Here is a 14,866-nt window from a genome sequence, read left to right on the forward strand (position 1 = left end):
CTTCCTCATGGGGACCACATAGCTCTGTCCATCTCTGTGAGCTCCGTACACAACATGCCTTCAGCCTTAGAGAAGGGCTGTGTAGCCTCAGGGGCTTCCTTCTGAACAACCATCCTAAGTAGCTGCTTCCTCTCCATTTTCTGTGTCCCTCTTGGTGAGGCCTTGGCTTAGTCTCTGATGAGGTGATGTCAGAAGACAGTAGATGTGAATCTGAACGCAGCACATAATGAGAGGGTAAACTTGCGTGAGCCGTGTAGTGTTTTGGAAGAACAAATAAAGGGGCCCCCCAGAAAGCTTCCCAGGGGAGATGATTTTAAGTGGAGAGCTTGAAGATCAGGGACAGGGCAAGAGACTTTTAGCCCACTGGGAACAAGAGGTGAAAGGTTTCACAGATGGGCAAGCCACCAAAGTTGGGGTGACTGATTCTTGGAGAATGGGGGACACCAGAATAGGTGGTAGGCTTGGGTAGGGGTGGTGGGGAAAGGAGTCATGAATGGGATGGAGCTGCTAAATGGGTAGGGTAGAAGGGCCCAGGGCCCAAAGGAGAGGGATACCCGTGCTGGCACTGGGGGCCGAGGGTTCAGTTAGAGATTAACTGGTAGCATTTTCATAGCAGCCCCAAGAGTGCCATGGTACAGATGAAGAAACTGCAGGTCAGTCAGAGTGACTGTTCAGGGTCACAAGGCAGGCCACTGGGAAAACCAGGACGGGAGCCTGAGCCCCACTGGCTCCCGACAGTCTGCATCCTCTGCTTGCTGTGCCCACACAAGGTCTGTCCTGTAGGATAGCACATTGTATTGTATTTCGAGGGTTTCCCTGCAGTAACAGAATGTAAAGCAGATTTAGCACTATAATTGCCTGTTCTCTTCCAGTTTCACTGCTGAGTTATAGGAAAGGTAGAGGATCATCTCTTGTGTATTCTGTTTGTTTCTTCATTGTCTCTCTTTGCCTGCTCTTGGTCCCCGTCCATAAATGGGGCTGTTTTCCTGGGAAATCGTGAGGAGTTCCCTACCTCAGTCAACAGTGGCCATCCTAGCCTGACCCCCTGAGGCCGATGCTGAGGCACTGTTGACTCTCACTGCCTGTCCCAGGCTTCAGCTGTGTTCTGGGGGCCTCCCAGCCAGTGCCTGATGGCTGTTCTTTCTCCAGTACACAGTGCAGCCGTGAATGCCCTCTCCTTCCACCCCTCGGGAAACTACCTCATCACAGCCTCCAGTGACTCAACCCTCAAGATCTTGGACGTGATGGAGGGCCGGCTGCTCTACACACTCCATGGGCACCAGGTAAGAGGTACTGGCGTGGTGTGGGGCAGAAGCACAGCTTTGATGCAGGTGCAGGGCTAGGTTTCACTTAAGGGGGGTTCTTCTGAGGGGTCTTCTTCCCCTGGAGCCCACTGTGGTTCCATCTCAGCCTAGACAACACAGTGAGATGCAGACGGGCCTGGCATCTGCAGGAGCTGGTAGAGGCCTTTTTTGTGTCCTCACTTGATTGCTAGGGTTGAACTTGGTGTGCCTGAGAAGGGAGTAAGGAACTAAGATTGGAAAGGTGTGGGCTGAATGGAACCAGTCCCCTAAAGAGCTTAGGCTCCTTGGTTTGGTGGGTGAGTAGCGTCTTAGAACCCTAGTCACCGTTGGAGTTCTGGGTTGTACTGATTTCCATGACCTCAAAGACAGACGTTTCAGAGGTTGGGGCAAGAGAGGGAATCTGCGTGTTTGTTTAGGAATTTTTTGGCACTGAGTCAAAGGGGCAGAAGCTTTCTTAGTGGCTTCAAAGAGCATAGGCCCTCTGAATTCTCTGGCGGGTCTTCTACAGGAGCTGGGCTGCCTGCAGTTCTCACCAGCAGCTGGCGTGGAGCTAGGCCTCTCATGTACACCCCGCCAGGAAGTTGTGATGTAGCTGTTTCCTGCCAAACAGATCAGTCGCCTAAGTGTCTTCTGTTGGAACACAGTCACCATGTGCAAGTGGGATGTCCAGAGTGTGGAGAGCAGAGATTTTAAGTGTGTCCTTTCTCCACCTGGAAGCTGGAGGAAGGCAGGACAAGGAGTAGGTCAGGTCCTCAATGGCTAAAGGGGACCCTGAGAGAGCTTGTGTATCCTCCAGCAGGCTGGAGTTATCTAGCTTAGTTAGGGCTCCCCGAGCTATGTTTGAATCCTGTTATCTTCTGTTGGGGCACATGCAGGCCTTGTAGCCATGGCTCAGAGGTGAGGACATAGCTTTTTCTTCTTTCTTGGGACCTGAAAGCTGTTTGCTGTCTCTCGTCTAGTGGTGAGCCCTTGTCTTCCCTGGGCCACCACAGCCAGGTGCAGTGTGTCCTAGGGTGTAGTGACTGCAAGCCAATTGCTTGCATTGCAGCAATTAGATCATGTGTAACCAGTTTGGGTCCACTAGCCAGGAGGGCCCATGAAAGCTACCTCTCCTGCTCTCCATGGGCAGAACAAAAGCACTTCTCAGAAACAATATGTAAGCAGGTGCTTACCAAGTCAGACGTTCCCTCTCTTTGTGAGCGTCCTTTGAAGAGGGGACCTCTCCCAGCCCAAATACACTTCAGTATGGGTGGCAACTGTTCTGGTGCATTATCCAACACATAAAGGCAAACCTGTTGACATTGTTTTCCCTGCATCTGTCTGTCACCTGCTCCCTGCTTAGTGGGTCAGACAGGAGGGACACAAAATGAAGGTTGCGGTCCTACTCTTTGGCGCTCACAGCCTGGGTTGTGGAGGACTCTGTTAAGGCAGAGGTGTTAGAGACTGGGAAGGACAGATGTGTCCTATAAAGTACTCGGAGGCTTGGCTGAGAGTGGGCAGGCCCTGCTCACTCCCTGCCTGTCTCTCACAGCTCAGATGAAGGTGAGAATCAGGATCTAAGGCTGGATGTTTTCCTCTTCCCATCCTCTAGCCTCCTGTTCAGTACAGAATAGGATTGCCACAGGTTTTATAAGTTTCTCTTATTGAGGTCTCTGATGCGTAGCTTTCTTTTGGGGTACCGCAGGCTCGGGGTATCCCTGGGCTTGGCTTCTTTAGGGTTCTGCAGGCTGATCAGGAAGCCAGGTTTGCTCAGAGTCTACTCCATGCTCATGTTTCTCATAATCCTGCTCTTTCTAGACACTTGTTCTTTGTCTGCCTCCTTTCTCTTCAGGGCCGTTAGTGAGGCCCCTGACTCTCTCAGCTGGTGCTGGCTGCTCGGTGCTGTTCTCCACAGCCAGTTTCCTCACCCTGTGTGGCATGCTTTCTTTTGGGTGCTTACTAAAGATACAGAGTGCTTCTGGTTTGAAAAGTTGAACATCAGGGCTGAAGCAAGGGAGTGCGTGTGGGGGTCAAGGCTGCCTGAAAAAGAGCCTTTTTTACCCCAATCCAGTTCAGCTCTGCCCTGTTTGGAGAAAGTTCAATGTCAGCTTCCCAAAGAGGAGGATGTTGCAGGTGAAACAGCCTTGCTTATGTGGATAGCTGGTTCAGACATAAAGCCCACCAGCTGGACTGAACTCCTTGTGCTTTTGGAGAGCTGTGGCCAAGAATGGAGTCTGATCTTCCGGAAGTGCAGGTGGGCTCTGGTGACTTGAGCTTTTACACTCTGTCCAGGAGGTGATGACATGATGGGGGATGAGGCCCAGCTGTTGGTAGCCCCGCCCGGCTGTGTGTGACTTAGCAGTTCTTGGGCTTGTAAGTGGTCCCCGACTGCAGATAAGCAGGATGGCAGATTTGAAAACACTTGAGAACAGGTGACACTGAGGGCTTGTGTACTTCTCAGGACAGCAGAGCTGAGACAAGTGCTCACATCCATACTTTCTGCTACGCTCTCTTGCCTGTCACACATGTCTTTGACATTTGAGTTGTGGTTTCACCCTTGGTTCAGCATCACTGGTCTGGATAAGATGCCAGCAGGTCTCATGGCTGCTGTATCCCAGCACCCTGATCTGGTCTATTAGGAGGGAGACCCCATAGAACCAGCTTAAACCTAGGAGGTCCAACTAGTGGCAGTCCCCAGACGCAATCCCTAGAAAGTTGTCACAAGGAAGTCCATTTGACAAGAGGGACAGCAACTTTCTTGTGCTTCCTTTTCCACACGTGTAGGAAGAGGATGATCACAGGCTAAAGGTGAAACCCTGGGGAGGACAACCTCAGGGTCACATCAGGAAGCAGACCCTGACAGGAGGGAGAGGGGCTGTTGTGTGCTGGAGAGCTGTGCGGAGACTGTAGGGGAGTTCTCTCCACAGAGGAGGAGAAAGGGTCAGGGCCACAGTGCTTTGGAGGATGTTCTTATCTGGGTTGAGGTAACAGCGTCTCCTTAGGTCAAGGGCACTAGATGAAGTAACTTGTCAAGTACCAGGATGAGTCATGACCACCCTGTTAGCCTTGGGTTTCTTGGACTGGAGCTATGTGGGGTTGTAGGCCAATGTCAGTCAAGGAGTCTAACCACGTGGCAGTTTTGTCATTCTCTGGTGTGTGATGAGCAGACTTCCCAGTGGCCCACTTAAAGGGCTTTCTGTATATGCAACCTCCCCTGCTGAATATGAAATACATACCCCCATTTTGAGGCTTAGGGTCTCACAGTGGGGCAAAGAACTTGCTTTTGGGTGAGTGAATTACTTTGTTGAGCTAAAGGCTGGGTCAAGGGGCATACTCTTGGGTGAGGAATTTGCTCTGTGTGGCATGGGGCCTGTTCTGTGTGGGAGGGTCTTGTGTTGGGGTAAGGACTTACTCTATGGTTGAGGGGCTTTCACTGTGTAGTGAAGGGCTCACTCTGAGGGGTAAGTGGGGATGTTTAGGTCCACTTTTTGTTTGCTATAACAAAATGCTCCAAATCCAGGCATGGTAATCCACAGTAGCAATCCCAGCATTTAGGAGGCTAAGGCAGAAGGTTTACAAATTCAGGCCAACTGGGCTACTAGTGAGCTGTCACCTCAAAGCAACAGCTATAATTTAAAAGATGTCCCAAGTTGGGAAATTTATGAAGATGGGAAGTTGTTTTCTCATGCGCTGGAGACAGGGTGGTCTAAAATCAAGGTGCTAGCCTCTGGTGAGGGTTGTTACTGTTCTCTGCTTTCAAGGCAGCGCCTTGATGCCACATCCTTCAGGGAGGAACCCTGTGTTACGTGGTCGGCCCCACTTGGCAGATGACAGGTGTGCAAAAAAGCCAAATTTTCTGTCCACGCCCTTCCAAAGAGCATTTAATCCCACTTATAAGGCAGAGCCGAATGACTCAGCTTCCTCTAAAGACCACACTTTGGAACACTGTTGCTCTGGGGACTAAACTTTAACATGAATTTTTAGAAAGAACAAAAACATTCAGACCATTGGAGGGCTAGAAATTGGTAAGTTTATTGTAGGCATAAAGATTTCTGATATTCTCACATGGCCCTGGCTTTGGAACAGATCCTGTTGCTTGGCACCTGGAGCATGTGAAGCTGGCTCTTCTGAGGTTCTGTAGAGACATTGCTGAGTGACCTGACAGACCAGAGAGCTGGAAAAGTTCTTTGCTGGCTTGGACTTGCATGGGTCCTAGCCCTTTAACACTCCTTAGCTTGGAGCCTCTCAGCAATGGTGGGAGGCAATGAACTGTCATTAAGCCTCTAGATGCAGCCCTGAGTGGACGCTGCTACTCTGGCCAGTGGATCAAGTCAGCTCCAGAGAGGAGCCTGCCCTGAATCTGAGGCTTGGGCGGGGGTGGAGGTGGTCCTGCCACTATGGTGGCAGTTAAGCAGGAAGGAACGAATCCCAGCTTCTCTCCCCATGCAGTGCAGATTTGGGGAAGTGAGAGCTGTACAGGAGCTGCAGTGCGCCCCCTCATTTTACGTCAGGGAACACCGGCAGGAGAGGGAAGGGCTTTCCCACCGACTGCAGCTGTCATTTGAAGCCTCATGCCCTGAACAGGGCCCTCACAGATCTGTGTGGCAAGTGTGGGGGCAAGGTGCTAGAAATATAGATTTATTTTTCTGTATTTTCTGAAACATAGTCTTGAGCCATGCTCATTTGGTTTAAATCCTCTAGAGCTATTTGGGAGAGGATGGTGGGTGGGCCGTGGGCAGAGTTAAATCTGCTATTAGTGGCTGTGCAGTTGGTATGCGTGTTACTGCAGAGTGTCGCTGTGGAGTGACTGAGCTGCACACCATCCGCGAGCGCAGACAGCTACCCTAATGTGGGTGGGAACACTTGCCATGGGCCTAGACATGGGCAGAGGCTGCTGACTGTACTTGTGGCCGGAGCTCAGGCTTCTGAGGGACCCACAGATGTATTCTGGGCACTTGGGCCATGCCAGGCCCTAGCTGGGGTTGGGGAAGTAAAGGAAAGGAATCTTAGGTGCTTGGGTTTCTCCTGGGGCTGCAACAGTAGAAGAAACTTCTGGAATGTCTCTTTGCCCTGTGTCTTGAGAGGACTTAGCCCTTGTCTAGTTGCTTTGTTCTGAGGAGTAATTTGATAATCAATAGGGTCTTACCTGGTATTGATTGGACTCCTCTGGGAAGTGTAAGGGGCCATGAGGACAGAGTAGTAATTCATGTGTGCCATTGTAAGAAACCCAGAGTCAGCCTGGCTCTCTGGCACCCTCTAGCAATCCAGAGTTAAGAACTAGGGTCCTGGGTCAGGGTGGAGGGAGAGCTTTGCTTTCCACAGGCAGCACCTCCTACACAGAGTTGTAATATCCCTGTGGCTCATCACTTGGATATACAAACACCTGGTGTGCCAGACTGTTTCTGTACAGGGTCAGAGGTCAGAGCACCCACACCAGAAGTCTCTTGGCCCCCTTGGTCATATATATGATGGCCACTCTGCCTTTTCACATACCTGGGGAGTGTGTGGGATGACAGCCCTGTTTGTTCACTGGTACATGGTGTGTTAGGGTATCATACTGGACTTTGGCCAGTGTAGCTCTTAGGGCCCCATGGTCAGAATTCAGGTGCCACAGAGTCTGTCAAGTGTCCAGAGATCTGGACAGGCTGCCTAGGGTTTCAGAGCGTGCAATCTAACAGAGTCACTACGGGCTTCTTTTTGCCTGATGCTTGGTGTTTAAAGGAAATGGACAGGGAGCTGGCCAGATGGCTTGTGGGTAAAGGCCCTTGGTGCCAAACCTGATGACCTGGGTTCTTATTTTTCTTAATGTGCACTGGTGTTTTGCCTGCATGTATGTCAATGTGAGGGTGTCAGATCTTGGAGTTATAGACAGTTGTTAGCTGCCATGTGGGTGCTAGAAATTGAACTCTGGTCCTCTGGAAGAGCGGTCTGTGGTTGGACTTTTTTTGTCAGGACCATTGGCTTCCCAATAATGACACACAGACTTATTATGAGACTTACTAATTATGAAAACTCAACTGATAGCTTAGGCTTGTTTCTAACTCTTATAACTTAATCCATTTCTTTTTATTTATTTTCTACTTCGTGGCTCTATTACCTCAGCTCTATAGTACCCATCCTACTTGCTCTGCATTTCCTGGCATCTCTGCCCCTCTTCTTCCCAGCGTTCTTTGTGCCTAGAAATTCTACCTAGCTATAGGCCATTTAGCATTTTATTAAACCAACCAGAATGACACAGTTTTACATTGTACAAAAAGATTATTCCACAGCAACAGTCAGTGCTCTTAACCATCAAACCATCTCTCCAGCCTCCTGATGATCCAACTTTTATACCCAGAACCTATATACTATATAGTAAAAGGAGAGAACTGACTCCTGAAAGTTGCCCTCTTACTTCCACATGTGTGCTATGGTACATGTGCGAGCATGCTAAATAATTAAATAATGTAGAGAAAAGAATCGGCAGCATAGCTCTCATGAGTCTGGAAACTGGCAAGGGAGAAGAGGCGTGGTGAAGTGACTGGGTGTGAGTTCAGCCAAGTATGATAGGGTCAGGAGACAGAAAGGGAAGATACAATGTGTATACAGTGTTCATTACAGATTAAGAAGGATCACCTTGCAGGGCAGTGGTGGCACACGCCTTTAATCCCAGAAGCAGGTGGATCTCTGTGAGTTTGAAACTAGCCTGGTCTACAAAGTGAGTTCTAGGACAGCCAAGGCTACACAGAGAAACCCTGTCTCAAAAAAAAAAAAAAAAAAAAAAAAAAAAAAAAAAAAAAGTAAGAATAAGAGGGAGGGGGAGGAGGAGAAGGAGAAGAAGAAAGAAGAAATCACCTTATAAAACACCTTATAAAAAAAACCTTTAGGGGACAGGAGGGGGCCCTAGCTGAGCTTGTGAAACATCTGCATGGATGTGGTCAGGAGTAGACAAGGGACAGGGTCCGGTCCCCAGCAGGTAGGCCACTCTGCTGCTGGGGGTGCAGTGCAGCTGGAATCTTTGCCGCCTAAGGCCCAGCAAGAGATGATGCTCAAGTCACGCTCTGGAGTCCCCGTGGAGGCCCCAGGGTAGGCCTAGCCTCAGAATGGAAGAACTAAGCCACATCTCTGCTGGAGCTGGCCTCCAGCACACCAGGAATGATTGATCAAATGAAAGGAATAGGCCACCATGAAGCTTGAACATACTGTATTTGATCACTGACACTTAGAGAAAGGAACTCCCCAAGTTCCCTTGGCTTGAAAACCTTAGATTCATTCACTTTCTAGTAACTGATGGCCTAAAGAAGTTGAGTCAAAACTGACCATTAGGAAGGGAATGACAGAGAAAGTGTACAGACTGGAATCTTCAGAGACAGATTTGTAGCCTTAAATGAGTTTATTTAAAATGCAGGAAGATTGACAGTGACTGAAGAGCTCAGGGTTAGAGCTTCAGGAGGAGCAGGAGAGAGAGACTTTTTTTGGCTCAGCCTTTGAGAAGCAGTGAGCAGTAGAGTAGACTAGAATGTTGGTGAAGGGCAAGATCAGTGGAGGCTGACTTGTCCAGACCCTGAGAGCCAAGACCCCAGAACACAAGAATCAGCCCAAGTAAGTGGGCCTGCTCTGTATAGTCACGGTCTGAGAAACACATCATGTGATTTTTGTCATCGGGCCCAATAGTTTATACTTTCATAGACTGAGGTGGCTGCGGTGGCGTGGTGATACAATCTGATGGGAACACAGGCTGCACTCGGCCTCAGGCTGCTTGCTTGGGCTCTGGGCAGACCAGCAGAAGCCTCTGGTGAGCACTGTTCTTTCTAGGAATGCAGAGGCTCCTGGTTACAGGAGCCTTGCTGCCTCTTAGCCAACAGGCAGGCACTATTGGGGAAGCATGTGGGCCCCACAGAGCCTCCTGGTTGCTTGCTTATCCCTAAGTCCCCTGAAAGACTTGGTCTCCTGGGGGAGCCCCAGAACGTTAGCACCTGCCCTCTGGCCCTAATCCCCCTGTAAGCTGGGTGCATTCTCGGAGCCTGCTGCTATGGCTGCTGACATCTTGTTCCCAGCTTGGCATCTGGTGGCTGAGTGATGACAAGCAATGAGAGTGAGCCACAAGTGTGTTTGCTCTTGTCATTGCTGGCCCTTCTTGGAGCTCTTCCCATGAGCTCTGGGTGGGCAAAGGGCCTGTCTGCTTTTGAAACTCCGTGCACTGGTTTCCTTCCCTTTTCTTTCTTCCCTCTTTGTATTTTTCCTCAAAATGAAAAACGTTCTGTTGTCTTTTTTTTTTTTTTTAATTACAGCATTGCCATACATTAAAAAGTTCCAAGCATGGCTGCCCTTGCAACCTACCCCCCAAAACAAAACCAAATTTAAAAGAAAAACCAAAAATCAAACCAAACAAACAATAAAAATGTTCCAAGTATGAAATTGTCACAATGTCACAATTGTCAAGAATCAAGTAGATGTTCTTTGAAAGTGTACCACCTTCTTCCATCAGCCTTGTAACACCTTGCTAACTTTCCACTGGAAGGGACATTCCCCATGCTGCAAATACAGTCAGTGTCACTCAAAATGGAGCCACATGGTCCAGTATGGCTCACACCTGGTATTTGACACTCTCTGCTCATGGATGTGAGTGGCCATTGTTCCCTAGCAGGAAAAGTGTGTCCACTTTATCTTGGTTAGTGGTAGGTTAGAATTCCTGGGCTGGGAACCACTTGTGTGGAGAAGGGAGGTAACAGGCAGGCGTAGGCTTTGTATTGGGTGCTCTTAAGCTTTGTTCCCCCCAGCTTGGAATGGTAAAGGCACACGCTGTCCTGGGCGTTAGGTGGGTTAACACAGGTGCAGGGCTCCGAGCCAGTGCTAGCCACATGGAATTCTTTCTGTCTTGTCACCCCAGTATGAGCGCCTCTGAGAGGAAGAACTAGAAATGGATTCTGGAAGCCAGAGCGGTATACCCTTCTGTCTCATGTGCCTGAGCCTGGGAGGCATGGCTCACTGCCTGCCTCCAGGGAGAAAAGCTGCTTGTGGCTGTGAGGTCTCTTTTCAGCCTAAGCCGTGGTCCTTTTAGCACTCAGTGCAGGGTATTTTCCTGTGTTTCCTTTGTCTCTAGCCCAGGTTCTGTTGCTGAAAGCCCTTCCTGTGGACATTTCTTTTTTTTTTTTTTTAAATTTGTTTGGGTTTTGTTTTGTTTTGGTTTGGTTTGGTTTTGGTTTTTCAAGACAGGATTTCTCTGTAGCTTTGGAGCCTGTCCTGGAACTAGCTATTGTAGATCAGGTTGGCCTTGAACTCACAGTGGTCTGCCTGTCTCTGCCTAGGATTAAAGGCATGCATCACCACCGCTGGGCTGTGGGCAGTTCTTGTTATACTTTGGTGGTCCAGAAGAACTGAGGTGATCTTTGTGACAGATCTCAGAGAACTTTAGTCTGGTTTTGCCTGCAGAATGCCAGGCACGGGCTATGGTAAATGCTCAGCTGGAAGGGAGAGGGTTGTATCTGTGGCTGTGACCTTGCTTGGCATATCTTTCTGGAATGGATTCCAGGCATATGGGGAAGAATGTTCTTTCTCTGCTAGGAGATGATGGTCCCCTCCCATCCAGGGTGTGCTTGTTGGAGAGTGCTGCATAGCATGTACTTGAAATTCCCCTTTAGATGGTTGCTCTGACCTTTTGTACGTAGGAAGCCAGCAGAGAACATTGCCCTGCAAGGCCCAAACTTAAAGAAAATGACACGCACATTGCAGGGACATTGGTGTCATTTTTTGTTCACTCCTCAGGCACCTTCAGTAATTCCTTCCTCGGCCTCCTTCCTGTTGCTCAGGCCCCTGACTTTGCCTTGTTCATTTGAGCCATTGGCTTCCCTTGGGGCTTCCACTTCTCTAGGCTACAGCAGGGCACTATTGGGCCTGTAGCAGAGAAATCAGTGTTGAGCTCAAGCTGTGCTCTCTGACCTTCTTCTCATTAGGGCAGCCATGAAAATGATACCTGTCTGGCCAAACTGCCAGTGTGAATGTCCTGTTCCCTCCTCTCTTGTCCACCCTTGGTCCCCACAGCCTGGCCTTTGTCTGTTGAGGTGTCTGGAAGCAGAGATCCAGTAGCAGTTCTTGTACCTGATCACATGCAAGCTTCCTGGACAAAGGCTAAGGAGGACTGGGTGCTGAGTGAGTACCCAGACCTTTGTTCCACTGCTGCTGTCGTTCAGGAACTGTGCATTTAGACTTGGTAGGATCTTTTTGGAGGGGGTTGTAGGATGTGTATTAAGATGGGGGTCTTATGCAACCCAGACTGGCCTGGAATTCCTGATTTCCCTGTGTCCACTTCTGTGATCTTTTGTGTGTTACCATGTCCAGCTGACCTTTGGTGTTTATTCTGTTTGTTCTGCTAGGGACCTGCTACCACTGTTGCCTTTTCAAGAACGGGGGAGTATTTTGCTTCTGGAGGCTCTGATGAACAGGTAAGAAAGAATGGCCTAAGGAGCCTGAGCTGATCCTGCTCAGAACCTCGCAGGAGGCTGCAGTTCATGTGGAGACAGGCCTTCAGTGACTACAGCCATGGTGAAGATCACATCACAGTGGTGATGGAGCTTGTGGGGGATGCTCAGGGCCAAGGCTGTCCCCAAGCAAGTCCTTCAGGGACAGCTGTAGAAGTATCTCAAACTAGAATGGGTTGGAAGGAGTTTGAACTAATTATCGTGGTGAAAAAGTTGAAGATTTCAGTTTTGTTTTTTTTCCCCCCTTTTCTCCTGATTACATAAAGAGTGAAGAATTACTGGGTACTTACTGCAGATCTGGTAATGTCATCAGTGTGGCAAGGATTTCATAGCTCATTTAGTCCTCCTGAGTCCTGTGGGGCAAGTCTTCCTATTTTATTCTTACAAATGAGGAAAGAGTCCCAGCAGGAGGCAGAGACGGGGACAAGCACTGAGCCTGCACGATTGCAGAGTCTTGGTTTTCCCTGGAGCCTCTGCTTCATTCTCTGCTGCCTTTTGCTTCCCTGCTCATGACATGCTTAAAGGGTCAGCGTTTTCTGTATCCTTGACTGCAGAGAGGAAGTCCTGTCCCATCTCATAACCCTTGGCACTGAGCCTTCATCCTGACATCCCTGTGCCTCCATGCCCAGGCTGCTAACTGCCAAGGGCTTATCTGCTGGGTGGGGGTGGGGGTACTCTGACCTTGGTGTCTAGCTCAAAGCCTGGCCCAGGAAAGGTGCACCTAGGAGTGCACCATCCACAGTCTCCCAGAGTATCTCCACAGCCCTCTGTTTCTGAAGGAACGAGCAGTGGCTGTGAACACAGTTGATCTGGTGGATGTCGAGAATGTTCATCCTTGGGTACCGGCCTCGCCTCGCAGCTCTGCTGCTCAGCCCAGCCAGGCCTGTGGCCTTCTGTGAGTCCCAGCTGCAGTGAAATGTACTGATTTTCCAGCAAAGCAGAGACTAGCTAAAGGTTCTTTGTCCACAGCCTGGACAACAGCCAGCATGTATCTTCCCACCCCAGCACTAGGTCCTAGCCAGCAGCCAAAGAGGAGGAAGGTAAAGGAGAGCCTTGAGCCTCCAGTGATTGTGGAAAACAGAAGCTGTATGGCAGATGCGCATATTAACTGTGCAGTAGATGTACATGTTAAATAGCCATGCTAAAACAGAGTCACACACAAGAGGAAACCTGGGGGAGAGCTTCCACCTGCCGGGGCCATCCTCAGACAGCGAGGCTATCAAGTCCCTGATTTTTTACACCTGCTCATGTGTTTCCCAGGTATTGGTGTTATCTCTGCGTTCATGCTAGCCACTCTGCTCCTAGAAGCGTTAGGTCTGCACAGCTATACAAGGACCTTGTACGTGGGGTATACATATGCCAGCGTTCTGTTTGTAAGTTGATAAATGAGGTACCATGTGCCCATCCCTCTGGGCGCTGTAAACAGAGGAACTGCTCAAGGAGTGGCGAGCTTCATAAGAGCAGCCGTGTCCCAGTGAAGATGGCGTCTGGGCCACGTCAGGCCTTTATCTTGGGGGATATAGCGGTGCTTTTTGTTTTGTTTGGTTTAGTTTTGTGTGTATGGTGTGACCTCGTTGGCTTCCATTGACAACTGGTCATATTGCAGGATTCCTCCTCTGTTAACCAAGCCAGCCATCCTGAAAGTAACCCTAGAAGTAGCCAGCCAGCCTCCTGTGGCTTCTAGCCACCAGTAGGGAGTGCTCTTGCTTCCTAAGCTTTTGTGGAAGTGCCTTCAGCTTAGGAAGATACTGAGTGTGGTTATTCATTTGTTTGTTTATTTGAAATTCTTTAACATTTATTTTTGTATCTTTAATTATTTTGGTTTTTGAGATAGGGTTTTTCTCTGCTGTACTGGAACTTGCCTTGTAGACCAGGCTGGCCTCAAACTCAGAGAGATCCACTTGCCTCTGCCTCTTAAGTGCTGGGATTAAAGGCGTGTGCCACCACTGTTAACTTCTTTGTTTTTAACGTGTACGAGTGTTTTGCATGAATGTATGTCTGTGCACTACATTCATGCAGTGCCTGGGAAAGCCAGAAAAGGGAGTCAGATCCCCTGGTACTGGAGTATTAGGAGTTGTTAGTAGTTGTGCTGGGACTCAAACCTGGGTCCTCTGAAAGAACAGCCAATGCTCTTAACCACTGAAGCCACTTTATTTATGTATTTGTTTATTTATTTGTTTGTTCTAAGGCTGAGTCTCACTCTGTAGTGCTCACTCTATATTGATTGACCAGCTTGGCCGTGAACTCAGAAAACTGCCTGTCTTTGCTGCCAATGTTTGTATTACCATACCTGGCTAAGAATATGGGTTTTTTTTATTGTTAAACTTACTAGGCTTAGGATTATGAGTGTGTTAGCATTCATTCCCTGGTGCCAATGACTGTTACACACTGTGTCCTGTGAACCTCCTAGCAGTCCTGTGAGAGGAGAGCTGGGATCTTTTCAAAGAGAGCCATAGGCATAGGCTGAACCCCTCACCTAAGCCTCACAGTAAGTCAGTGGTTCTCAGCCTTCCTAACAAACACTGCCACTCTTTAATACAGTTCCTTATGTTGTGGTGGCCCCAACCATAAAATTTTCATTGCTACTTCATAACTGTAATTTTGCTACTATTATCAATCATAATGTAAATATCTGCTGGAGAGATGGCTCAGTGGTTAGGAGCATTGCCTGCTCTTCCAAAGGTCCTGAGTTCAATTCCCGGCAACCACATGGTGGCTCACAACCATCTGTAAAGAGGTCTGGTCCCCTCTTCTGGCCTGCAGACATGCACACAGAATATTGTATACATAATAAATAAATAAATAAATATTAAAAAAAAGACATAATGTAAATATCTGATATGCAGAATATCTGCTATGTGACTCCCGTGAAAGACGCCCAGAGAGGTTTCACCTACAGGTTGACAACTGCTGCAGTGAGGGTCGAGACAAGACATTAACCCAGAGTGTGGCTTGGATTTTATGTCTACCACTTCCCACAGTGTCATGAGCAGGGCCACCACCCTCAGGAGCTTCCTTTCAGAGAGACATGATAAATGGGGAAAGGGAACAAATGGATTAAATAGTGATTCTGACACTGAGACGTCTAGGACACTCAGGTAGAGGGACAAGCAGGTGTTCAGGCCT

At 48.9% G+C, this 14,866-nt stretch overlaps 1 protein-coding gene across 2 annotated transcripts in view; it reads left to right on the forward strand.

Moving 5' to 3' along the window:
* Window positions 1-14,866, forward strand: part of Poc1a (POC1 centriolar protein A) — a 67,379-nt gene that overhangs the window by 13,291 nt on the left and 39,222 nt on the right. For both annotated transcript variants that reach the window (XM_050139599.1, XM_050139600.1), the window contains exons 7-8: window positions 1,150-1,283; window positions 11,636-11,704. In XM_050139599.1, the coding sequence (XP_049995556.1) occupies window positions 1,150-1,283; window positions 11,636-11,704 (203 nt within the window). The remainder of the gene's footprint in view (window positions 1-1,149; window positions 1,284-11,635; window positions 11,705-14,866) is intronic.

Source organism: Alexandromys fortis, unplaced genomic scaffold, assembly GCF_014885135.2.
Source record: "Alexandromys fortis isolate MF-2015 unplaced genomic scaffold, M_Fortis_MF-2015_v1.1 scaffold_36, whole genome shotgun sequence".
NCBI classification, from domain to species: domain Eukaryota; kingdom Metazoa; phylum Chordata; class Mammalia; order Rodentia; family Cricetidae; genus Alexandromys; species Alexandromys fortis.